The 25,979-nt window shown below is 40.8% G+C and overlaps 2 protein-coding genes across 3 annotated transcripts; both read right to left on the reverse strand.

The window, feature by feature from the left end:
- Positions 1-9,672, reverse strand: dhfr (dihydrofolate reductase). Of its 2 annotated transcripts, XM_072388599.1 has the most exons (6): positions 9,498-9,669; positions 9,283-9,332; positions 6,270-6,375; positions 724-847; positions 499-614; positions 1-175 (listed from the first exon to the last, which is right to left on the reverse strand). In XM_072388599.1, the coding sequence occupies exons 1-6, from the start codon at positions 9,587-9,589 to the stop codon at positions 94-96; spliced, it is 570 nt and encodes a 189-aa protein (XP_072244700.1). In that variant the 5' UTR covers positions 9,590-9,669; the 3' UTR covers positions 1-93. The 2 variants fall into 2 exon arrangements, with proteins under 2 accessions (XP_072244700.1, XP_072244701.1); XM_072388600.1 differs by lacking the exon at positions 499-614 and having other exon boundaries at positions 9,498-9,672.
- A 257-nt stretch (positions 9,673-9,929) lies between these two features.
- On the reverse strand, positions 9,930-21,270 carry gtf2h2 (general transcription factor IIH, polypeptide 2). The gene is made up of 15 exons (XM_072388598.1): positions 21,189-21,270; positions 20,380-20,465; positions 20,232-20,309; positions 20,032-20,068; positions 17,849-17,935; positions 17,707-17,757; positions 14,233-14,287; positions 13,576-13,681; positions 13,407-13,497; positions 12,270-12,465; positions 11,988-12,051; positions 11,805-11,908; positions 11,525-11,627; positions 11,413-11,452; positions 9,930-10,308 (listed from the first exon to the last, which is right to left on the reverse strand). Exons 2-15 carry the CDS (start codon positions 20,433-20,435, stop codon positions 10,198-10,200), a joined length of 1,179 nt encoding a protein of 392 aa, XP_072244699.1. The 5' UTR covers positions 20,436-20,465; positions 21,189-21,270; the 3' UTR covers positions 9,930-10,197.
- Between the last annotated feature and the right edge of the window lie 4,709 nt (positions 21,271-25,979).

Raw genomic sequence — 25,979 nt, forward strand, 5'->3', positions numbered from 1 at the left:
GCTTGGAAACCATTTATTTAAATTCTGAGAAAAATAACAAATCAAAAATGCATAATTCAAATTATACCCATGGATTTCCCCCGAAATGCCAAATCATTGCTCGATGCTCTCATACACCTCAAATCTGTACTGGATACCATTCTCCTCCTGAAGGTCAGATGGCACACCTGGAAACCTGTAGAAGAAACAAGTCTTTTATGTGTTCCAAATGTGTACAGAAGCATTTTACATTCAATTGAAATGACAAATGTGTTCCACATTTGGTTTAAACTATGGAGCAGTAAGATTCTTGTTTAAAGTTTGAAAAAGTCAACACGGGAGCCTCTATGCTAATACAGCTGGTATTGATAGCAGGTCCTGCTTTGTGATATTTCTGCTGAACTTTACATCGTTTTTCATTAGTTTGCTGAATGTGACTAGACCTTAGTAGATGTAAGCACTGATGAGCACAAAAAACACTCAATCACCCACAACAACGTACTGAACATAAGTCCTTACTCTGGCAGCTGACGATATTTGCTGGGATTGATTTCAGGGAGGAAGGTGTCACTCTCAAACTGCTTCAGGATTCGAGTGACAAAAAGTCTTTTTGTTCCTGGACTCTTCATTAAATCCTGGGTAGCCCAAAGCAAAGAAAAGGAAAGCGTGAATGAAAAGAAACACAATTAACCAAATTAACATAAGCAAATAAATGAATGAATCAAGATCAAATAAGGTAAGTACCTTGTAGAGAGAGCTGCCGCCTATAATCCAGATCTGGTCAGCCTTCTCAGCCAGCTCCGTGTCAACCAACCTTAGGGCTGAACTGAAGTCTGCAGCCAGGTGGTGTGCTCCTGCAGGGGGCTCCCTGAGGCAGAAGAGTCATTACAACTTTAGAGTAATACTTCATGCAAAACACCTCTTCTCGATAGTGCCTCAGGCCAAAAAACATACACTTATGTGGTCTTCATATGTTATTGTGCTTTTCTACTGTAAGGAGGGTTTCCTGGGTAGCTGTTCAGATGTTATCAGGACCATCAGTAGATGAGACTGGAAGCAAGTGTCTTTAGGAGAAAATATTCTTTAACACTGTGTACACAGGGTCATACAGTTCACATGTGTCAGATATAAGACCTCTAACACAAACCCTAATGACCATTCAAATGTCACACAGCATCACTCAGGTCTGGCTTATCCCAAAACATGCCATCATCTACTAAGCTTTTTTTCTGTGGAAAAAATTTCCAACATTTTCATATTAGGATTTTTATTTTATTTTCCACTGACATTCAGCAACATTGCGAATCCATTTCAATCAATAGTCACAAAATATCAGCCAAAATGTCCTCAGAGAGCAAAGCCGAGAGCAGAGAGCAAAGCAGAGAGCAAAGCAGAGATCAGAGCATAGAGCAGAGAGCAAAGCCGAGAGCAGAGAGCAAAGCAGAGAGCAGAGAGCAAAGCAGAGAGCAGAGCCATTTACCACTGCTCCACAAAATTACACAAACAGTAAAGCCGGTGACAAAAATAAAAGAAAGAGGCAAACACATGAACCGTGAGTCTCCTTCGCCTCGAGCCTTTCCAAACTGACCAGAGCTGCTCCGGTGCAAAGTTAGAATTCTGGGTCGGATTTAGCCCTGGTCGGAATACAGGGATTACTTTGGACGGAGCAATGGGCCTAGGAAAGTCGGATTAATGGGTGGTCGGAGAGGTGAGCTTTTGGGGCGTCTGGCGTATGCTCCCCTTGATCCAGTCGTAGCGGTGAAGTGTGCAGCCTGCTAGCTCCACCGTAGCATCGAGTATATGTGGGCGCAGCCAGGACTCGCTAACAATCAACAGACAACACTCGTGGATGAGACATTTGTAGGCGATCTGTGACTACAGCTCATCCATCTCGTTCACAAGGGATCCGGCGTTTGTTAGGAAGATAGATGGTAGCGGAGGTCTGTATGGTTGTTTCCTCAGCTGAGCTAGCAGACCTACCTGGCATCTGCATTTCTGCTTCCTCTGCCTGCCGGGCCCGACAACAATCCACGGGGCGCCTGGCGGTCTTGCCATCTCCAGTGGGATGTTATGGGTCCGTGAAAAGGCACTTGTAATTTCTGTTTTTGCCTGAAATCCAATGTCTATTAGTTCTTGATGGTTGTATGTGGGGTTGCTGTACCAGGAAAAGACTAGAAAAAACACAAAATTCTGCAAAGTAGCGGGAGCCGCTGCATCTGTGCGTGCCACCATCTTGAACCATCATATTTGCGTTAGCCACTCTTCCTCCGTTATATCTATTCCTCCCTCCGTTTCCCATTTTGTTTTAATATACGAGGTTGAGCGTGTTTCCAGGTTTTTCAGCCCTTATATAGGCCACGGATAATAGCTCTCTTTGTTTGAGCTATATGCCCATGTAAACAGGTCTATCAGCCGTTTACTTGATTCTGCTACAGGTTTTATCTTATCACTAACAAAGCGTCTCATCTGCAGACAATGATTAAAGGCCTGTGCTTCTAGTGAATATTTTTCTTTCTTCATTATCTTACATACAGCTATTGAGCCTTTATCTCAATCTTTGAATCCAGTGTCTAATTTGTTTGGAGCAAAATGTGTATCATATGCACACCCCTTAATCTATATTAAGTGATGTGCTGCAATGCTTTAATTTTATATAAATGTGCTGTACAAATACATTTGACTTTGACAGTTTTGGCTTCTCTTCATTGGCTCCCTGTTAAATTCAGAATAGAATTTAAGATTCTTCTCCTCACATATAAAGCTCTTAATGACTGAGCTCCATCATATCTTAAAGATCTCATTGTAAGATATTTTCCTAACAGAGCACTTTGTTCCCAAACTGCAGGTTTACTTGTTGTTCCCAGAGTTTCTAAAAGTAGAATGGGAGGCAGAGCCTTCAGTTATCAGGCCTCTCTCTCGTGGAATAAGCAGACACCCTTTCCACTTTTAAGATTAGGCTTAAAACTTTCCTTTTTGATAAAGCTTATAGTTAGGGATGGCTCAGGTGATCCTGAAGCATCCCATAGTTAAGCTGCTATATTTTGCTCCTTATTTCTGCTAGATTTTTGCAAGGCGGCCATACAGTACGGTCACCAGGACTTGATCGACCTCGTCCTAAGGTTAAAACACAGAATATCAGCACACACACGATATTCCCAAAGACATGTGGGAGGGCAATGGTATGTACGTGGATGGTAAGGCTGCCCAGCAAGCCACGGATCCATCACACACAAACTGGACGATCTGGAGCTTATACTTGCCACGAACAGTGCCATCCGGAACTGCAGCGTTATTTTTATCACGGAGACCTGGCTTCACCCACTGATGCCCGATGCTGCAGTCCTCTAACGGACCGCATGATACACCAGCACGACAGGAACAGAGACTCAGGTAAGAGCAGAGGTGGGGGACTCTGTGTCTACGTACATAACAACTGGTGCTGTGACAGCAGGATCATTGACACACACTGTTGCCCTGATTAAGAGGCTTTGGCAGTCTCGTGCAGACCTTTTTATCTACCAACGGAGGGAACGGTAGTCATTGTGATGGCTGTTTACATTCCCCAGATGCTAAGGTTAACACAGCCCTGAGCCTCCTGCCTGCAACTAAACAAACTACAGCTCGCCCACCCCAAGGGTGTTTTTATTGTTACCGGTGACTTCAACCAAGCATGCTTAAAGAAGTTTACTGCAATGTTTACTGCAACATCAGACATGCATACAGAGCCACCCCTCGCCCCATCTTGCTGGATCAGACCGTCTCTGCCTGTACCTCACCCCCTCATGCACCCCCCCCTCTGGACACAAACAAAGCCACAGATAAAGACCATCACAGCGTGGCCTGAGGATGCTCTCCCTCCGTTAAAGGACTGTTTTTCAAACACTGTTCGGGACATTTTTAAACACCAAAACCTCCAGGAATATACAGACGCTGTACTAATAATATACAGATACTAACATTCCACTTTCCTACATCAAAAACTGCGTGGACACGGTCTCTGAACAGATTCAGGTTTTCCCGAACCAGAAACCATGGATGACCAGTGATGTACAGGCACTCCTCAAACTCCAAAACACCGCCTTCAGGTCTGGCGACAGGACCCTCAGTGCCGCCAGAGCAGACCTAAGGAGAGGCATCAAAGAAGCCAAGGAGGCCTACAACAGGAAAACTGAGGACCACTTCACTGAAAATAACCCAAGGAAGCTGTGGCAGGGAATACAGCACATCACCAACTGTAAAGACAATAATCAGGTCAGGACTGTGAATGGTGACGCCTCACTGGCAGTGGAGCTAAACCGCTTCTTTGCCTGTTTGAGACTGTAAGACCAGACACAGTCACACCTCAGGACAGAGGTGAGATGGTGCCGGGAGAATAACCTCCTGCTGAACGCCAGCAAAACCAAGGAGCTGATAGTGGACTACAGGAGGAGGCAGCAGAGTGACATCCGTCCGCTCTGCATCGGCGGGTCTGAGGTGGAGAGGGTGGACAGCTTCAAAACCTCAGGTGCATAATCATGATCCAGGTTAATCCAGTATCCAAGATATTCAAATCCACGTTTCTGCCAGGCCACCTCCAATATTTCTTCTTTCGTTCTGTTGGCCATTTTGGCAACTATGGACCGTGGCGCCGTGTTTGGTGGTGACTTTGACACCAGAGCACAATTCCTCCTCTGATCCTTCTTTGACGCCATGTATTTGAATGTTTTCTCTTCTGGATTGTCCCTCCAGGTCCGTCAGCTTGGTATCCATTTTGATTTGCAGTTTGAGCATCTCCGTTACTGCTTCCTCATTAAGTTGTATTTGGGTTTTAGCATCCATGATTCTTTTGTTTTATTCATTTCCTCTCTGATTCCGTTCAGCTGTGCAGTTATCTTTTCTCTCAGTAGAAGGTCCAGGCTTGCGGTCCATTAGCATGTTGTTTTCTTCAATGGCACTGCTCGAGGTGAGGTCTGGGCATCTGTCTCCCTCGTGCAACTCGTACTGCATAGATTTCGTACTGTTCTTTCCTCTTGGCATCTTGAAGCCCTCACTCTTATTTCTTACTTTTACAAAATCGAGTCACTGTTGGCCGTTTTAAACCAATCGAGTGCGTTCTCCCATCTTCTAGTAGGACAAACTGGAACCCAGGGCCGCTAGTGGATGAATTTTGCTGGGAATTTTGTTACCTTTTAACATATATAAGTAAACATACCAAAGGGCAAGTGGTGTATGCATGTGGATGAAGAGGAGCTTTCATAATTCCAACTAATATCCCAAATCCAGATGAGTTGAAAAGGAGATGTCTTGAATGCAGAGCAGTAACAAAACGGAGAGAAAGGAGAAGGAAGTTAAACAAGAGGAGAAAGAACGGAGAATGGGTTCGTCAATGTCTGTGCCAAGAAGTTGTCTACCATAAGTCTGTGGTGGAGAGTTCAATCTGCTTTGCAGCCATGAGCTCAGGCAGCAGCAACAGAGCCAGAGACTGGACAAACTGATAAAGAAGGCTGTCTATGAGATGGGGACTGCTCTGGAGCCCTTGGAGCTGATTATACAAAGAAGAATATTGCAATTAGCCGCTCAACATAATGGACATCATTGCACACCCTTCATATAACAAATATCAAACAATGGAGTGTGTTCAGTCAGCATCTTTTCTGCAACAAAGTACTGTACAGGAGGTTCTGCAATAACCCTAATACAATGACTGCTTATAAAGACTAATGGCTATTATTCATCATTAATACTTCAATAATGTATTTTATTACAATTCAAAACAGAAGATAAACAAAATCAGAGAAGGAGAGCATCAATAGTTGAGTACAGCAGAATGACCTGTTCTGCACAGCAACAGTAAATTGTCACATTTTGTTGGTACACACTCAACATGGTTACATGTACAGTTAAATAGAGCTGTGCTTATAGGTCGACTTGGCCATTCGATTGGACCACCATCCTTGTCTCAATGCATGCACAGGAGTGAAATCATGTTATTCCCAATGTCCGACTCTGCAACGTTTCAGACGAGTTCAAACTTTAAGACATTCTGCAGCTTCCAACTTTCTCTGTGAGGGATCATCGTACATGCAAGTACAATTGAATTCACTGCACAGACATTGTCTTTGAGTTACTTGTTATTTTGTCAGATGATGCTACAGTTACAAAAATCGGGATTTTATTAGAGCAGAGTGACAGTCTGGAAATGCTTAAAGCGACCAAAAGCAGAAAGGTAGTCCGATTGAAAAGCACTTTGAATGGTCAGCTATAAAAGTACGGTCCATTCACTTAGATTTTACTGTGTGTGTGAGACATACTTGTACTCCCTGCTGAGAACTATGTTGATCCTGTTGGTCAGTGGTCGGTTCTTCTCTGGAATTGAAAACCATGTCTTTCTACCCATGATCACCACATTCTGCTTGCCTGCAGGATTGCAAGGTTGGAATTTGGTCATTCATTGAAATTGATCTACTTCAAGATTTACTTGCCAGTGTGCCTTAGACTAACTTTACTGTGAGTATGGCATTTGTGGAAAGTCACGATTTTCATTTTGGCATGTTAAAAGATCAGAGCATCCACAGGGGCTGCATGAGACATGCCTCAGCTGCGACTCAAGTTGCAGTTTTGGCGTGGTACCTATTTTCCAAGCTTAATGTCAGAGAAGCAGTTTTTAGCAAAATCCACAGTAACAGAAAGTGTTGGTCATCACATCGACCTATGAGCTACAGTACTGTATGTCAATGTGAAGGCAATGTGCCACATTACAGCTTACCTGTGCAATGATGAGAATTGATTTTCAGTTTGTTTTTAAAACTGAGTGCGACTGTCCTCAAGTGACAGCTACTTTACTTTCATGTCTTGACCGAGTCATGTCAACAATAAATTACACAAAACTCAGAATATTACTGGTCATTACCAGAGGCGATGCTGTGACGATTGCTGAGCCAGAGCAAAGCCGCAGGAGAGTATGGAAAGACGAAGGGGATCATAATTTGCTGACAAGCACCATCACACATTATATATGTGCCACCTGGTGTTTATTAGATGCTGAGTGATCTTCATCCTCAGCCAATCAACTGGAATGTTTTTCACCCAGTGAGTAAACAACACGGTCAGACCTTACTAATCAGGATATGATCCTGGGTTTGTAGTCCAGAGAGACTTCTGTATGCATTTGGAGTATATATTCTCAAAGATGTACACTTTTAAAGTGAGTTTGTTTTACTCCTTCCCACCTCAAAAAAACATTCAAAAAAGTTTCAGTTAACAAAATACAGGCAAAACACAACCAGAGTACTACAAGTACCAGTGACATCTGACTAAATATTCACAGGATAAAAGTATTGTATTTGCCTTTATATTGTGCAAACCACTTGATGACTATCTAAAAGTGTTCACCGTCATTCCGCCGCCTGCTCAACGGTTTAGAATGCAACTTTACTGGCAGCACCAGCAAGTGGTTTATTCATTTTTGACTTCCCCTCACCAGGCAAATGAGGACCTCATTACAAGCAGTGAAGTTGGTGACTGGTTCAGTGTTAGTTTATGTAGCAAAGAATTCTGAAGCGCAGTCCAACACCTTTGTTAGTAATCGGACAGAAAGTGTAGAAATGTGTACTAACAAGTAAAACATGCAGTTAACAGGGTTCGCAACGGCGAGATCTTGCTGGCATCTGCCTTATCATGTCAAGAGGGACTTTGGCAAATGTTCTGACAAAAGACCAAAAAGATAATGGTGCATTATCTTGCGTGACAAGCCAAGAACCCTGGTTTCCCACTCCACAAGTAAACATTATGGTCAGAGTTCACCCTGGGAGGTATTTTCCAAAAAGTTGGGTTTCTGTGGCAAAAATTGTGTTACTCTTTGGAGAACAGTCACAAATGTACAGAACATTTGCGAGAGCTGCCCTTTTAATTTACTCAGAGTGAAAACATTCAACCATTCACTGGCTGAGGGTGACAATCATCATGAGACACCCATGGGTATTGAATAGTTGTTTAATAAACAAGGTGGAGCGTAATTCACAAATGACTTCCCTCTTGGCTTTCCACACTGGTGTGAATACACACTTGCAGCTACGATGAAGCAGAGTGCAGATTCCTGGTGTGAAGCCAGTGTCGTGCCAAGGTGGTTATCCCTAATAGCAGGCGTCTCCCCTATAAGCTGGACTGCGCACTCATTCAGTAGAGGGAGATGAACATTATAACGATTCCATTTCACCCATGTAAATACAAACTTAGCTCTTGTGGATCTTTTAACTATCTGCTAGTGGGTTACTCTGCTAGTGCTTCATCTTTGATTTGTCTCTATGTGTTATCAAACTCAGGTAATTGAGGACACTTTCTGCAACAGTAAAAACAATTGTACAACAAGCCATTTTCCCTGTTCAAAAAAAATTAACAAAATGTTGATAAAGAAAGTGACAAGAAGCGCATTCACCAACTTTCTTTATCGACATTTTGTAGTTAAATTTCTCCACTAGCTGGTAATGAATGCCAAATCGTGTGACCCGGATCAGATTTTTTTTTCATGATAGCATAAACAGCACAAGTCACGTGGAATCTGATTTTTTTTCAATTCGTCATTACGTCATTGCCGTGAGACAGACGTCACAACTCGTGATGCGGCAAAATCAAATGTAAATACTGGACAAAACAAGCACTTGTTCATAATTTTGTTGGCTCAGATTGCACAGCTTCAGATTTAATGTTTTATTGAACAAATTAACAATACACGGCAGAGTGCAAAAGGAACCGACACAGCAGTCCGTTCAAAATTGATATACACACGCTGACAAGTGTAGCTTCCAGATTTACTTTAGTGCGCAAATGGTCACTTCAAAACCTTGCGCGTGTCCAGTAAACTAGCTGAGCCAAACAAAGTGTAAAATCATTATCTTGACAACAGTAGCACGGTTCTGGACTTCCTGGTGATATCGGATCCTGCTTGTTTTCAGAGTTTAACTGCATAATGTATATCATAATAGGCCTTCATTATGACGCTGTTAAATGATCAATAGAACAGTGGGTAACACTGAAGCGCTGTAGTGTGGATCTACCGCGAACGAGTGCGCGCTTCCGCGTAATGGGGTATACCTACATTGACGCGACACCTGTCTAAACTTCGTGAGAGCATCTTTAGGCTAATCATCCTTCTTTTTTTAGTACGCAACACAAAAAACTGCTCATGAGTCATGAGCAGTATTTTTAAGAGCCCTTTTCCCAGTGCATGTTGTACATGATTAACTGTCAAATAAAACGATGACCTCTGAACATTCGACCTGAAGTGGAACTTTATTTAACCCCAAAAAGGAGACGTGTGTAAGTTACCTTTCGCAGATGAATTCGCTGTCATCCTTCGAAAATGGGCAAATTCGTTGCTAGCAAAAAACAATAAAAAGGAAATGATATAAATCAGTTAATTGATCCATCTTCCCCTAACGTTATCACCGCGTGAGCTTTTCCAACTTTGAGCTCAGCCTAACTGTAGGTTACAGAAAGTTTTTCATCAGAAGTCCATCTAACTAGCTATCAACGTGACTTACTTGAGTCGAACTGGATGCCAGGGCAGGTTTCCACTCTTCCCTATACCTAGGTCTGGACATACCGCCACGATACCGTTCAGAATTCGGGACATTGTTTGCGGTCTCTGCAACTTCGCCACCGTCCTGTCTGTTTAGATGCAATATGGTTACTAATGCCATTTCCCGCCAGAAGACGTCACAGACTCACCGGAAATTACGATTCATTCTGCCGCTGACGAGGGCAGATGAGATATTTTCATCACATTTCATCACCGCCGCCTGGTGGCGTGCAATGGCTCCTTCAGTCTTAATAAAAATGTCATATACCTGTCCAGCTATCCCTCCGAACCCCACCTATCTGTACTAAAGTGTAAAGTATAAACCAGGTTTTAAAACTTCAGCTTGACCCCAGAATTCAAAACAATGCAACATACAACAGGCCAAAGAAATGTAACAAGTACAAAATGTTTTACTGTGTTTAAACAATGCACACACAAACTACATCTGACATACAATAAGTGGTTAATTCATTCATCAATGACTGAAGCTTTCAGTTCCGATCCAGATCAGATTCAATTCTCATGAGTCTTGTTCCAACTCAGTCCTGGTTTCAGTACAAAAGCAGCTCCTTCACTCTTCGTCAGACAGGTGTACACATCAAATAAAAGGATTCATCAACATATACCTCCGACACGGTTTCAGTTTGTGTCACGTCTCAGCTTCACAAAATGCTCTGGCTGTGGATACAGCAGGGGCAGCAGTGCAGCGAATCGTGGATAAAGACATCACACTCCATACAGAACACACTGTGGCACGATGGACAGGTGAATATCTAGAAGCCCAAACACATAGGGAAAGAAAAGAGATAATGATTTGGACTGTTGGGGAATTCATGGGTTTGACATAAATGACTGGTTTAAATTAGTCTGACAGTTTAATGTAGCCTGACTTTAAGCCCAAACCCTGGATCCTAATGTTTCAACCATGCAACTTGACAGTGTCAATTTTCATTTAAACACCACTACTCTGTTCTCCAAAGCATGCACATTGTAGCTGGATGGTTACATGTAATGAAGAAAACAACTATGACAAAGGCTGAAAGGAACAGAGAAAATAGAACAGGTTATGTGAATGGCCAAATCAATAAACTTTATCAACACAAGTTTACCCATGGTTGTGGGTTTTATTAAATAAAAGAGAGAAAGGGTGAGCCCTAATCCATCAGATGCATTAAAACATTTGAATGCAACCCGCAGAGTATGACGTGCTTTCAGCTCACACACTGCATAGGAACATGGTGCTGATTTTTAAGTTGCAGGAACTAACCACATCAAAGAAAATAAATATCACTATGTTTCTGTTAGTATGTAGTCACTTTGCTAAATCAGTTACTTTTTAATCAAATAAAACCAAAGCATTTATATCCATTTAAGCAGCTGGGCCCTTCATGGGGCAGCTGTGGCTCAGCTCAGCTCAGTTCTCATCCTCTGATCAGAAGCTCCACCAGCCCCTCCACGTGTCCTCATATTGCCCCCTATATGCTCATCTGTGTGTAACCGTAAAGAAAAAAGATCTGTATTTTCTACACAAATCATCTAAAACATTTACACCACTGACAGGTTGTAGTGAGAAACAGTGCTCATCGTCTGCTACTTCTTGCTACCTGCCGAAACATCCTATGGCAACAAAGAACAAGCCACTAATCCTGCTTCATAAAACAGGTCCACGTCACTTTGCTTGGTAATCACTCACACCACTATACCAAGAGATGTTTTCTCAGTCTTAGCAAGTTACTTCAGAGTTAAAGAATCTTTTTAACAACTTTTTATAAAGACCAAATGATTTTGGAGTGGTCCCATGTTGCAGAGGAAAAGTAGCATTTGCTCTTCTATCTGAAAGGCCTAAACAGCTCCAAAGTTGAAGGTAGTCTACTTACACTTTTATCTTTCACCTCCCCTTGACATGCTTGACAGAACCTGTGAATAAACCACAACAGTTTAGACAGGCACACAGAACATTATGTCTGAATAAGAGAACATGTGAGTTACCCGTTTCCTTTGACTTCTATCACTGGACTTTCTATGAAAGCTTGAAGGGGGAAAAGATGATGGAAGGATCTGGCCAGATGGGGGGCAGAGACCAGAGTCAAACCTGAGACACGACACAACACATACATACATACATACAATAGTAAAAAGTATGTTATTTCCACATAGTACTTTTAATGAAGAAAAAAGAACTGCAGCATTTGCCATCTTCCTTGAAGTTCCATCAGGTATTACATCTTCACAGAACAAGACACTAACTGAATCCTCTCATCAGACATACCACAGACTTTACATTCCACAGGAAGTTCTGTGTACTTTGCATGGCACTGTGGACAGAAGTACCCTCCCAGAGACAGACCTGAACCACTGCTGCTATCCAGATGACTGAGAGACAAACACTGGGATTAGCACAATACAGAGAGAATTCACTCTAATAAATAGTAAACATATTTTTTGTACTTACGACATACTAAATGAAGGCTTGGCATCCTGGTCTGTCAGAGAGGCAATGGTGTGCTGAGGAAAACCTGAGAAAGCACATGATTCATTTTCAGTGGACTTATTTGGGGGTTCTGAATTGCTAAAAAAAAATTAATGAATTAAAAATGCCTTAACTGTGATCCTCTGTTGAGGACAAACAAGGTTTTAATCATTTTAACAGCGGTATTGCAGTTCTGATGTGCTTGTGTTATCTTACTGTAGAGAATGAGGAACTGATTTCATACACTTATCATATCATACTGACCCATTCGTATTAAAGAGCATTCAGAGGAGGAGCTCGCTGGAGGGGGTTTGACATGCAGCATCAGCAGCTCTTTGAAGTGACTTTCATCCAGTATGACATGGTATGAGCCGCCCGTCTCCCTGGTCAACACTGTACACACTCGAACCTCTGCTGACAGGCCGATTACCGACACCCGTACTTTAAGAGACTTCAGAGTCTGTAAGAGGACAAGCAAAGTTGTCCTGTGCAGTTTGCTAGAATGTTTTATTTTTCTGAAAAAAAAATTAAACAAGTAGATACAGCACACCCAATTGAACAACTGAAAAAAACAAAAAAGAAATTGTATCTGGTGACCAGTTTACTAAAGAAAATGTTCTGATAGTTAACAGAGTGGCAAAAGTATGCACGCTCATGAAGGAAAACGTAGAATGCAGAATTATGTGTTTCACAAAGACGTGGCAGCAGAAGCAGCCAAAGCCGCCCTACTCAGCTTTCAGAAGATACAGGCAGACAGAGACATCAGGAGCAGCGGCAAGAGCAAAGGTGGAGATGTTGCAGTGCTCGTTAGCAGCAGATGGTTTAATCCTGGACATCACTGTGAAGGAGAGAATCTGTACCTGGGACACTGAACTGTTAAGTGGGAGTTTGCATCCATATCATTTACCTAGAGAGTTCACCTGTGTTATTCTGGTAGTGGTTTATATCCTAACTGGCACTGCTGCTGACCTTGTCTGTGACAACTGTCTGTGAGTTTTCCAGGCTACAAATACAGCATCCCAACACTTTCATTGTGAATTCTGCTCATTTTAACCATGTTTCCCTCTCTGCTAAACTTCCAAACTTCAGGTCAAGTTCCTCAATGCCCAGATGGGGCGGTTGCCAAATATCTGTCACAAAGACATCACATCACATTCCAGACATGACCACACCAAATTAATTAAAAGTCAGGACATAAACCAAACTAGCACCACCTCCACCACCACCCTTTTGACCACTCAATAACTGTCAGATGCCCCAGGTGACCCCCAGGATAACCAGGCCTAAATGGCCAATACAAGTGACATGAAATACTGACGTCAATCTCAGATAAATACTATTCATAATTTTCCTCACTGATGATAGTTCACCCCTAGAAAAAGGTTTAAGGTATCACTTCACCTTGATTAGCTCATAGATATTGGCTGGATCACATGTGGTGAGGCTACTGAGGATTACCAGGATCTCTCGGCTTGTATGTCCAGGCATATGCCTTCATAAAGGGAGAAAGAAAACATCTTACACAATTATTCAATTACAAGAGTAAATCAATGAGCAGTGCTTAACCTACTTGAGAGTTTGTATGGCAAGGCTGAGCGAGTTGTACAGAGACGGCTCTCCCACACATGAAGTGTCCACCGCTTTCTTCAGGGCTGCCATGTGCTTCTTCGGGTTTCCTGGTAGTCAAACAAAAACCATCCCAGTAAATTAAAGCTGCATAAGGGACCTTCAGAGCCTGAAGGAAAAAGCTCTCATCCAGAGGTGAAAAGTTGGAAAAGATGACATAAACAAAAGAAATACAAAACAAATAAATCAATCAGCTGATTTAAAACAAAAAATGATGGCGTTGCCCAATGCTGTTTAGTCCTTTATATTATCAAGGCTTAATTAAAAAAGGACTTCCATATTCTGAGGTTTCCCTGTCCCCTAAAACATATTTTCTTAGCTTCTGATGAAACTAGAAACATGAAACAAAACGATCTCTGAATTTTAATCTTTAGCTTTTATTGTAAATTATTGACTTTGCCCTCACATTAATCAAAATTTAAATAAATGTTGGTGGGTTCAGAAAATGCTTGGCTTGAAGGATAATCTCCTATTCTAAGAATAAGACATTATCAGTTACCACCGGTTGGAATAAGACACCCTTACACTGTTAGTATGTTCTTTAAAAAAATGCTGAATGTCTAATGTAAAGCACATTTAAGCATTACACCGTGATCATCACCTGCAAGGTCAGTCAGCTTCTCAGCTCTTTTGTTCTTTGAGATGATTATGCCCACCTGTAAACAAAAACAACTAATGTAGTAAGGTTCAGCATTTATAACCTTACAATTTCTGCAATACAACAAAATGCTGCACTGGCTTTGTGCATCTTGTAAATTATGACTCTAAGACTCTAGGAAACCCATTCCATGAAGCTCTCGACGCACTATTCTTGAGCTAATTTGAAGGCCACATGGAGGTCTGTAGCAACTGAATCTGCAGAAAGTTGGCGACCTCTGCGCACTATGAGCCACGACAATCTATCACTACTGCCTTCTTCTATAGTTTGTTGACCACCACAATGTCCGGTTGGTTAGCCATCACCTGTTTATCAGCCTGGATCTGGAAGTCCCACAGGATCTTAGCTCCGTCATTCTCCACTACATTTTCAGGTGTCTCCCATTTTGACTTTGGGACTTCCAATCCATACTCTGTACAGACGTTCTTTCATGTTCTTCTTCCTGCTCTCAACGAAGACGGTCGCATTTCTCTTCTCTCCTCTATCTTTCCTCTCCCTTGTCTTCCCTGCTTTTCTTCACGTCTTGCTCTGTCTTGTCTCTAACTTTGGTGCCTCTCTTCGCATTGCTCTCAAAATTAAAATCATGGAATTGGTTAACTGGTCTCTTAACGCAATTGACAAAATTTTCTCGACGAGAAGCTCGGGTTCGGGGGAACCTGTCTGCTCTGTCAGAACTTTTGCTGCTGGTTACATGAGGGACTCCTGGGAGAAGTGGAGGGTCGTGTGCCTGGCGATTCTTTCTGTTGAGGACATCGAGGATCTTTACATATTCAGAACCATGATAACGGGCTATCTGCTGACTGGATTAGACATTGCACTCAGGTATTGAGAGTTTGTTGTATTTTCTGACTTCTTCATTGCAACTTTCAGAAGACCTGACCGCTGGCTAACCTTCACTAAGTTGCCCTGATTCCATGATAACCATGATAACGGGCTATCTGCTGATTGGATTAGGCATTGCCCTGGTGTATCGGAAAATTCGGAAGTCGGAGACAGAGGTCCGAGGCCCCAAGCTGCCCGACATGTTTGAAGCAGTGGGCTGTAGCAGTGGGCTGCAGTCAATGACTGTGGTCATTGACTGCAATATGGAAAACATCTTGGAGAAGCTTGTGGCTTTGCAAAGGCGTATGGAACATTTTTGTGACCAGAATGGACAAACAGAGTAAGTCGTGTCCATTGCTGTAACAACCCCCCCTGAGATCACTGCTGTGAGACGCTCTGAACTACTTCTCCCCCTCCCTTTCTTCACGGACACCTGGTGATTGTTGACTCCATCCGGGACCCAATCAAGGACTTCTCCATGGCAACCTGATGTGGTATCACAATGACATCCTGTGAGACACTGGTTGAGAGCCAGACTTAGCAACTCTCTGGGCTTACCACCATCCCATGACTTCAAGTTGTTTTGTGTTTTTATGTGTGAAGCGAGCAAATGTTTGCTTATGTTTGGAGTCCATGTTGGATGGTGAGCTTATGTTTGCTGTTCTTGATGTTGCTGAGGTTTTTTCCCGGTCCCACATTGTACTCCCCAAGGTGCATAGTCTGGATGCATAGTCCCCCCCCTTGCAACTCTTTAATGGAACGCATGTAAGCTGCCCGTTGCAAAAATAATTTCCCCCTCAGGGGATTAATAAAGTATTTTCTGATTCTACTATTTCTCATCAGTTGATTATGGCTTCCGTGTGCTGGACTGTATCAGAAGCCTCTTCTCGATAAAAGCCACTTCTTTCATCTGTTGGTGGTACATGCTGCGCAGAGGCTTATCCTTCCACGACGGTTCCTTCTAGTTGTTTTCATCAGCCTGAGACACTCACTTAGCAGTTCATCACCGGGGGCCATCTTTTTGATGTATTCCAGATTATTTGTCGTCTCATCCTGGATAGTGGCTCTGACACTCACTCCCCCCAGCATTCCTCATTCTGTTTAGCGAACAATTTGGGGTGAAATCTTCTGTGCATTGTGAGGCGCTTTCTTGTCTTGATATCAGTGGCTTCTTTCTCCTCCTTTGGCCAGGTTAATTTACCAGTGGGGTATCTGATGACTCGCAACCATATGTGTTGATGGCTCTGACTTTGTTCTTCCCATTCAGCAGACTCTTCAGGACCTGCCTTACTCTTTGTAGGTACTTGTATATGAAAGACCTCCTTGTGGCCTCCTCCAATGGTTGCCATTTGCCTAAGTGATCCCAATGTATTTCTAGCTGGGCACCAAAGTAGACTCTGGTAGTTCAATGCCTTCAGTTGTGATCACCTCACCTCTCTTTGATATCATTAGGCCGCATTTATGTAGTCCAAAATACATTGCAATGTCCTTGCTGTAGATCCTAGTGAGGATTATCAGCAAGTCAAATGTTTCGCTCAGTCCGAGCGTAACGCTTGATGTTGTTCATGTAGAGGAAGTGGCTCATGGTTGCTCCACTTTGGAACCTGTATCCATAGCCACTCTTTGTGATAATGTGGCATAGTGAGTGCAAGCCTATGCAGAACAGCAGTGGGGATAGAGCATCTCCTTGGTAGATACAGCACTTGATGTTAACCTGTGCAGTTGGCTTGGAATTGGTCTTAAGGGTAATCTTCCAGAGTAACATTGAGTACTTGATGGAGGCTGTTAGGGGCCTGTTGATGTTGTAGAGTTCCAAGCATTCCAGTATCTGTGTGCAGCATTGAGTTGTAGGCTTTCTTGTCGTCAATCAAGGCTGAGCGCATATTTGATGGATATGCATCATCTTATTACCTTGCTACTGATAGTACACTTTGAATGGTTCAATGAAGAACATCCTATTTATTCTCTCGTGTACCCTCTCAGGCGGGTAGCCAGCAGTTGCTAGCAGTCTCCAGTGTCTCAGGTATTGAGAGTTTGTTATATTTCTTAAGAGTGACTTCTTCATTGCAACTTTCAGAAGACCTGACAGCGAGCTAACCGTCACTAAGTTGCCCTGATCTTGGCCTGCACATCTGGCATGGCTTCAATTTTGTCTCTCGCTCATATTAGTATTGTGGTTGCTACAGGCATGCTCCAACAGATCCCAGGAGCAACATCGGAGATCTCTGTCCAGAAGAATACAGTTCTAGAAGCAGCTAAGATACTGCTTAGAACCATCTACCCTCTGGTAGATGAACTCAGCAAAGTTTCACATCACAAGTTATGAAAGGTAGAAAAGAAAGATTTTCTCTGTTTGCTTATTTTTTGTTTAGTCACTGGTAAAAATATTCACTTTACAAAGAATTCTTTTAAAAAATTTGATCTCATTGTTAGTACAGATTCTCTGTACAGGAAACAGAGTAGTGACACAGTGAGAAACCTAACAATATTTACATACGTACAACCTGATGTTTTAAACATAAACAAAAGAATATGATTTTTTTCAGCAATAAACTCAGATGAAATAAGGAATTCAAATGTATATTGAAGTCATACCTGACTGATGGGATTTTGGTCGAAATATTCATCAACAAATTCTTCCATCAGCTGAAGAAAAGAAGAAAAGAGACTGTTTGACATAATCATAATGTAGCGATTCCTAGTATAAAGTGTTTGTGATATCTGTAACTGAATTTACCTTTAGAGTAGATGCGAGACGATTTGGTTTCAAGTCCTGGTCTTCCATACTCCGTGAACAGTCAATCACTACAAAGAGGTGACGCATCTAGAGCACAAGACATCCATCATACCACCTGGAAGATTTGTAATGTTTTTCTGAAAGCACAACACACTACTTCTTGGAAGGTACTTACTGTTGAGCTACAGCTGCGTGTGAAAAAGTGCTTTATATAATCACCTAGCACCACCATCATTCCTGTGCATTAAACTGAGCCGCTAAACAATAAACGGCTGATACTGCAAGCTATGAACTTATTAATGGTTGGTTAGTAGATTTAGACTTTTGTTTTCAAGTAGTCATTATATACAGGGTGCGATTTGTGAAAAAAACCAGAGGGGAGGATCATTTTTGAGAAACATTTTATTCAGAAAAATTACCACACAACAGTGTGAAAACATGAAAACTGTTGATTCTTGTGTAGATAAACCTTACATTTAGGCTACATAACTTAGGCGGTAGGTCTATATTGAACGTGAACTTAACCACTGCATTAGCAGAAATCTTTTCTCAATATATTGCTTTTAAATTTGCCAAATAAAAATAAAATTTTAATTCTTTCCCGATATCAGTTCAACAGAAAACATGAAATACCACAATATGCCGTCAAGATGTTTTTTTTTTTCCCCTAATGGTTAATCGGGTAGACTATAGGTCAAACTATGATAACAGTCTGCTCTGATGACGCACTTCAGTCTTGTTTTTCTGCTTTTCGGTTGGCGAACCAATAGCAGCGTGGTGTCCCCACCATCCCAATCGGCAAATCGCACCGCACCCTGATTATATGCAATGTACCACAGTGCTGTTCAAGCGTATGTGATTAATATTACATTTTAAAATAATAGCTAAAATGCACTTTGGGCTTGATTTTTGTCTGAAAATATGACCTCAAACGTATCAAAATGGTGATCATCCACATCTAACATGTTGACATGATATCTAGTGACTAGATTTATATGAATAAAGAGTGAGGCACTAAGGAGCAGTGAAACTGTAATAATCTGAAATAAATACAAAAATATGCATGACTTGATGAATAAATTAATACACCGTTAAATGCTCCTAAAAGAAAAGGATAAATAAATCTATGCAATAATGAATGTACAGCATATGAAATAAATTCAGGTTTTCTGCTTTATTTTCAAAAGCACAAACCTGATCACGAACAGACAGATGACTTTGTCACCTTAATATAGCTGAAAAATGCCTCTTTGAAGTATGACGATACGTCCAAAACTTTTTTATGCTCTCAAGCTGTGTTTTGTGAGTTTTCCTCAAATAAAAATTAGGTACACTTAAACATCAGCAAACATGGCCAGATGTTGATGTGTTTGGTCTGCAGGTTCTTTGGAGGGTTTCAAAGATCCTGGTTGAGACCATCAGCCTTGAATTTAAGATGAAATTAATTTGTAATACTCCCAATCCCAGCGCCAGCCATGTTGAATGTTTTGCCACTCAAGAGCCGACAATTCTTGCACTCTGCGTGCAGCTCGATAGAACAGTGACATAGGTGCATACCCTCCATAACTTGAAGCAGATCTGTTAAATAAACTAGGGATTTGTATCAAATGCCAGACAGGAAGTACTGTTTTTGCCATCATTTTGTAAAATAGGATCTCTGCACTGTAATGATCAATCAGTAAGTGAGTTGAGCTAAGGACACAGTCTGAAAGATCATTTTCACAATGAGGCAGAAATCCATACAGAAATATAAAAACGGAGACCGAGAAATGTAGGAAGAAAATGAGGAAATCCATGGGCTTGGAGAAATAGATGGGGGCAGAAAATAATAGAGACTACTACTACTTTTATAAATTTACAAAAGATACAATAATTTAATTAAAAAACACATTTAAAAAATACATGAATAAATAGGTTGATGGAAATAAATAGTGGAAAAACAAAGTAAATGTACAAGTAAAATAAAATATGTGTAACTTAGGTAATACCATAAAAAAAGTATTTTTTTAATTATGAAAATATAGGGTTATTAATGCAAAGTTAAATAAAGCAGAACAATTGATTTCTTTCATTTAACATTTATTTTCAAAGTCATGGATATTTTCGTATTTATTTCAGATTACGGCAGTTTCAACACACCATAAGATGCAAAGTACAGCAGGAAGAATGCAGAACTCACTCACCATCCCAAGCCTCACTTGTCCATGGCTCTCTGTCACTCTATGAAGTAAAGAAAACAGAGGGGAGTATACATGTTCTCTGTTCAAAAGAGAGATTATCTGTTGCATAGAAAAAAGAACTGCAGCGCGAGTTAATACATCTTCTTGACATTATGGAAATAATAATAATACTACTAAGAAATCATTCTAACATTAACACAGACCTTTTTCTTTTTGACTGGTACAGGATCTCTTCAACTGTGGCTTTGAGTGACCCCGATTCATCCTCCTTCAGCACCTCCCTGTAAAACAATGCATATATTCCACAATACATGCCTCAAATTGAGAATTTTCATCATTGAACGGTCTTACCATGTTCTCTCGTAGCCACCTTCCCAGCGCTTAGCTCTCTCTGGTTCTTCATCCATTGTATTTTCCCACCAGAAGTTCAACTGACACTAGCAGCAAGAACCAAGAAATACTGTGCATATTCTACACTTAATAAATCACAAGTTGCAGTAATATCAGTGGCTGGAAGTGTAAAAACATGCAAGAAGGAAAAGCAAAATATTGTGTATATAGGCCTTACACTAACATTAGTTTTCTACACTTGAAAACAATACTGCTCAGCTCTGACACAACGCAAAGGGGGCCGAGAATGAGTTTAACAATAAGTATGAACATATTTTCAAAAACCTAGTTCTTCCTGCATGTTTCTATACTTTAAGTCACTGAGATTGTTAACCTGAAAGTTTCAGTTTGAGTTATTGTCAAATCAAAAAGAATTTCAATGAAAAAATACATCACAAATCGGGCTGTGAATTATTTAACGGCTACATGATGTGCGATAGAATGATTCCTGAATGACCTATTTCATTATATACATCTGTTAAGTAAAACGTTCTTGGATTCATTCAGTGGTAAACACACGGAATGATATTTGACATGACCCTTATCTTAACAGAAATATAAACGGACATTTTAGCAACGGAAAAGTAGTTAGTTTTTAAAGACAGCTGATGTTAATCAATAAGTGCGTGCACTTATTTGTGCTACAGAATGTACCACAGATGCTAAGAAACTGTTCCATAAAGTAGTCATTTCAAGTAGTTTAGCTCTCACAAGTAAATGTTTTCTTGTACAAGCAATTCGAGTAATACATTCAAACTTATGATACATACCGACGCTTCTACGTTTCTAGTTAGTTATAAAGCTAACTATGCTAGCTTTGAAAAAAAACGCCTGCGTGCAACAGAAAATTCCTTCCGTCTGAAACATGTGTTAGAAGTCGCTGGGACTGTGATGAGAGGAGGAGATACTTCCGGGGACGGATAGTTTGGTGGAGTGCGGTAAATTTAAAAAAACAACACGAGAGGAAAAAAGTGAAATAAGGAGTGTTTAACATCATCACTAGAGTATAGAAGGTAGGTAGAAAAGTAACTTACGGAGAGTAGAGTGGGGGATATCGGCCGACGGCCTGTACAGGTCCGGTAGCGATATCCTAGCGCTACTTTTGGTAAGCGGGTGTAAAATGGAGGGGGATAAAGAGAGCTGTAACAATACGGAGATGAGTGAAGAGGAGTTTGAGATTGATAAAGAGGGTGGTGAGTGGGAGCAAGTAGGGAGAGGAGGAAGGGGTAAAGAGGAAAGTGGGAGAAAGAGAAAGAAAGAAGATAAAGATAGCGTAGAAGACACGGAGAGTGAGGGACAGGAAGATGAGGAAAGGAATAGGAAGAAGGGAAACCTTAATGTAGTGAGATTTGAAGGTGAAGGGGGAGTTAAAAAAAATGGATCCATTAAAAAATTACAAAAATAATCAGAACACAAGTAGGAGAAGTCAAATACGCTAAAGTGTTAGGAGATGGAAACTTGCTAATCGGGTGCAACACAGATACACAAGTGGAAAAAGCTCGGAAAATGGTGAGTGTAGGAAAAATGAAAGTTACAAAAACGGTGAGAGTTGGAGAGCAGAGAAGTTTTGGATGTAAGGGAGTGATAACAGGGGTTCCCCTTGGAATCAGTATGAAAGTTGTAATAGAAAACCTGAGAGTAAGAAATACAACAGTTAAAGATGTTAAAAGAATGACAAGAGGGCCTGAGAAAAAAGAATCAGAAACAGTGGTTATAGAATTCGATGCAAAAACGATCCCAAAAGAAATTTATTTTGGATTTGTAAAGTATAGTGTTAGAGAATTTGTCCCAAAACCAATGAGGTGCTTTAACTGTCAAGAGTACGGACATATTGCTAGCAGGTGCACAGGGAAAAGAAGGTGTGCAAGGTGTGGAGGGGATCATGAATATGGGAAACGTGGGACAGGTGTGAAGCCAAAATGCTGTAACTGTGGAGGAGAACATAGTGTAGCATACTGGGGATGTGAGGCTATGAAGAAAGAGATAACAGTCCAGCGGATGAAAGTGAATGAGAAAATATCGTATGCTGAAGCTGCCAGGAGAGCGGGAAAGGAGAATGATAAGCAGACCCATAGAGAGAAACAAGTGGTGACGGATATTGGGCAAGAAATTGAAAAGAAAATGGTGGAGGAGAAAAAAGATTGGTGACATTTGTAGCAGGGGTCATAAATGCGACTGCAGATGTTAAATCTAAAACCGAAAGAATACAAATCATAGTCAAAGCAGCAGTGCATCATCTGGGTATGAGAGGGATAGGATGGGAAGATGTGAGAGACGAGTTAAGTGTTCAGGCCAGTCAAGATTCATCATGTATTGGATAGTATTAATAATAATGATAATCCTTCAATGGAATGCAAGAAGTCTAATTGCTAATGGTCAGGAATTTAAACAATTCATATATAGTCAGCAGGAAAAACCAGACATATTGTGCATACAGGAATCATGGTTAAAACCAAATTTAGATTTTATTATCACAGGATACATGGCAGTCAGAAGGGACAGGGAAGAAGGGGTAGGAGGTGGGTGTTTCACGTTTGTTAAAGATGGCATTCCTTACAGGGTTATCGATATTGGAGTTGAGATGGAGAATATTATAATAGAAATATGGATAGGGAAGAGAAAGTTGGCAATAATAAATTTTTATAACCCATGTAGGAAGTTGGATATAAAGAAACTGGAAGAAATGGGGGGCAAGAGCAATGGAAATACAGTGTGGTGTGGAGATTTTAATGCTCATAATACATTGTGGGGGAGTGAGAAAAATGACAGTAATGGAGAAATAGTAGAAGAAATGTTAGATGGACAGAATCTGGTTTGTGTGAATGATGGAAGAGGGACAAGGATGGATGTAAATACTGGGAAGGAGTCGGCTATAGACCTGACAATAGTGACCAATGTATTAGCACCACTGTGTGACTGGAATGTGTATCAAAAAGGGACCATAGGAAGTGATCACTACCCTATATATAATAAAATAAATATAGAGACAGTACAGGACACGGAGAGAGTAGGGGGAAGATGGATCTTAGAAAAAGCAAATTGGGTAGAGTTTACAAAGGAAAGTGGAAAAAATCTGGATCGGGTTAATGATAATGTGGAGGTGGAAATGATGGAGAGAGACATAAAGCAGGGGATTATATCAGCAGCAGACAGATGTATACCTAAAAGTTCAGGGAGAAAGAAAAACAAGTTAGTACCATGGTGGGATGAAAAATGTAGACAAGCAATGAAGAGTAGAAATAAAGCGTTTAAATTAGTTAAAAGGTACCATAACTTTCAACACATGATTCAATATAAGCAAGCACAAGCAATGGTAAGGAAAACAATAAGACAAGCAAAGAGGTCGTATTGGAGGAAATTCTGTGGATCTATTGGGAGCAAAACTAAGATAGGAGAAGTATGGGGAATGTTGAGGAAAATGGGAGGGGATAGGAAGGATTGGACTTATCCAGTCCTGAGTTCTGGAGAGGAAGTGGCTATAACTAATAAAGAAAAGGCGGAATGGTTAAAACTTTTGTTGCGGTGCACAGTTCAAATAATTTAACTGAGGAGGGAAGAAATGGAAGGAAGAAAAAGAGAGACGAATACAGGGAGGTGTTAATAAGAAAAGAAAGTAGAGAAAACGAAATAGATGTACCATTTACAATTAGAGAAATGAAACGAGCAATAGAGAATACAAGAAGGAGTGCGCCAGGCAAAGATGGGATATGTTACACTATGATCAAACATTTAAGTGAGGGGGGATTAACAAAGATATTAACATTATTCAATAAAGTCTGGAAAGAGGGGAAAGTACCACGAAGTTGGAAGGAGGCAATAATAGTACCAATTAGGAAGCTGGGGAAAGATCATAGTAAGACAATAAATTACAGGCCCATAGCACTAACATCACATATAGGTAAGATAATGGAAAGAATGATAAATGAAAGAATGATGTATTATATAGAAATAAGGGGATTGGTAACTAGACATCAGAGTGGGTTTAGAAGAGGTCGGAGCACTATTGATCCAGTAGTATGCATTGAAGATGATATAAGAAAAGCACAAGTAAATAGAGAAACAGTGGCAGCAGTGTTTTTTGATGTGGAAAAGGCATATGAAATGTTGTGGAGAGAGGGATTGCTAATTAAAATGCATCGAATGGGAATTGAGGGAAACATGTTTAACTGGACTATGGATTTTTTAAATGAAAGAGTTATACAAGTTAAGATAGGGTCGGGGGTGTCAGAGAGCTATGTGGTAGAGAATGGTACACCCCAGGGGAGTGTGATAAGTCCAACGTTATTTACAATAATGATAAACGATATATTCGACAGTGTACCAGCAGGAATGGGAATATCTTTGTTTGCAGATGATGGGGCGTTATGGAAGAGGGGAGGCAACATAGATCACATAGTTAAGAAACTACAGGAAGGGATAGATCAAGTGGAGAAATGGGGAGAAGAGTGGGGTTTTAAATTTTCAGTGGAGAAAAGTAAAGTAATGTTCTTCTCAAAAAAGAAAATTAGTGAAAATAAAAAGTTAAACTTGTACAGAAAGAACTTAGAGAGAGTAAGCAGCTTTCGATTCTTAGGAATCATAATGGATTCTAGATTAACATGGAGGGAGCATGTGGAGGGAATTGTAGAGAGAAGTAAGAGAGTATTGAATATTATGAGGTGTTTGGCTGGGTTAGAGTGGGGTGCTGATTTTACATAATTAAAATATATATACATCGCATTAAGGTCTAGAATAGATTACGGCAGTGTGGGATATGGATCGGCAGCAAAATCAGTCCTCTCGCAATTAGATATAATCCAAGCCACTTGTCTCGGAGCAATAAAAACAGCACCAACATGTTCACTACAGGTTGAAGCAGGAGAAATGCCACTAGGGCTCAGAAGAAAACAGCTAATAGCCAACTACTGGATAAATTTAAAAGGACACAAAGAAGAACATCCAGCAAAGAGAGTTCTGGAGATGTGCTGGGAAAAGGGGAAGGAGGAAAAAACGAGTTTTGGGTGGGTCAGTGAGGGTTTAGCAGAACAACTAAAAATACAACATGTGGAATTCAGCCCAACAGTTCTATGGACAGTAATACCAAAATGGATGCTACAAGAAACAAATGTAGACTTAAACATGTGGAACATCAAGGAAAGAAATAAAACAGCAGATCTAGTGCAGGAATTTTATAACTATGTGGAGGAAAAATATGGAGAATATGTGTATATATATATACAGATGGGTCCAAAGAACAGGCAACAGGAGTAACAGCAGCAGCAATGGTGGTTCCCATTTATAATAGGACAATTTCAAGAAGAACATCAAATCATTTAAGTATATATGCAGTAGAATTATGTGCAATATTGCTAGCAATAGAATGGATGGAGGAGGTGAGGGATAGGAGAATAGTTATATGTAGCAATTCATTTTCATCACTCTTAAGTATTAAAAGCGGAACAGCAAAAAACCATCAGGAAATTTTATATGAAATACAGTTAAAAACATCCAGGTTAATGCAACAGGGGAGGGAAATAGTGTTCATGTGGGTACCAGCTCATGTAGGAATAAATGGAAATGAA

The sequence above is a fragment of the Leuresthes tenuis genome, unplaced genomic scaffold, assembly GCF_036924035.1.
Source record: "Leuresthes tenuis unplaced genomic scaffold, fLeuTen1.0.hap1 SCAF_6, whole genome shotgun sequence".
Taxonomy (NCBI): Eukaryota; Metazoa; Chordata; class Actinopteri; order Atheriniformes; family Atherinopsidae; genus Leuresthes; species Leuresthes tenuis.

What these genes read in the sequence shown, in the direction of transcription:
- dhfr (XM_072388599.1), bottom strand. Translation starts at nt 9,589, where the DNA reads ATGTCCCGAATTCTGAACGGTATCGTGGCGGTATGTCCAGACCTAGGT. An exon ending in TGGCATCCAGTTCGACTCAA is followed by an intron (nt 9,333 to 9,497) that starts GTAAGTCACGTT and finishes GTTTTTTGCTAG; the next exon opens with CAACGAATTTGCCCATTTTC. An exon ending in GCGGCAGCTCTCTCTACAAG is followed by an intron (nt 615 to 723) that starts GTACTTACCTTA and finishes TGGGCTACCCAG; the next exon opens with GATTTAATGAAGAGTCCAGG.
- gtf2h2 (XM_072388598.1), bottom strand. Translation starts at nt 20,435, where the DNA reads ATGGATGAAGAACCAGAGAGAGCTAAGCGCTGGGAAGGTGGCTACGAG. An exon ending in ATATCTATGAGCTAATCAAG is followed by an intron (nt 12,466 to 13,406) that starts GTGAAGTGATAC and finishes GTCCTCTTACAG; the next exon opens with ACTCTGAAGTCTCTTAAAGT. An exon ending in ATGCTCTTTAATACGAATGG is followed by an intron (nt 12,052 to 12,269) that starts GTCAGTATGATA and finishes GTGCTTTCTCAG; the next exon opens with GTTTTCCTCAGCACACCATT.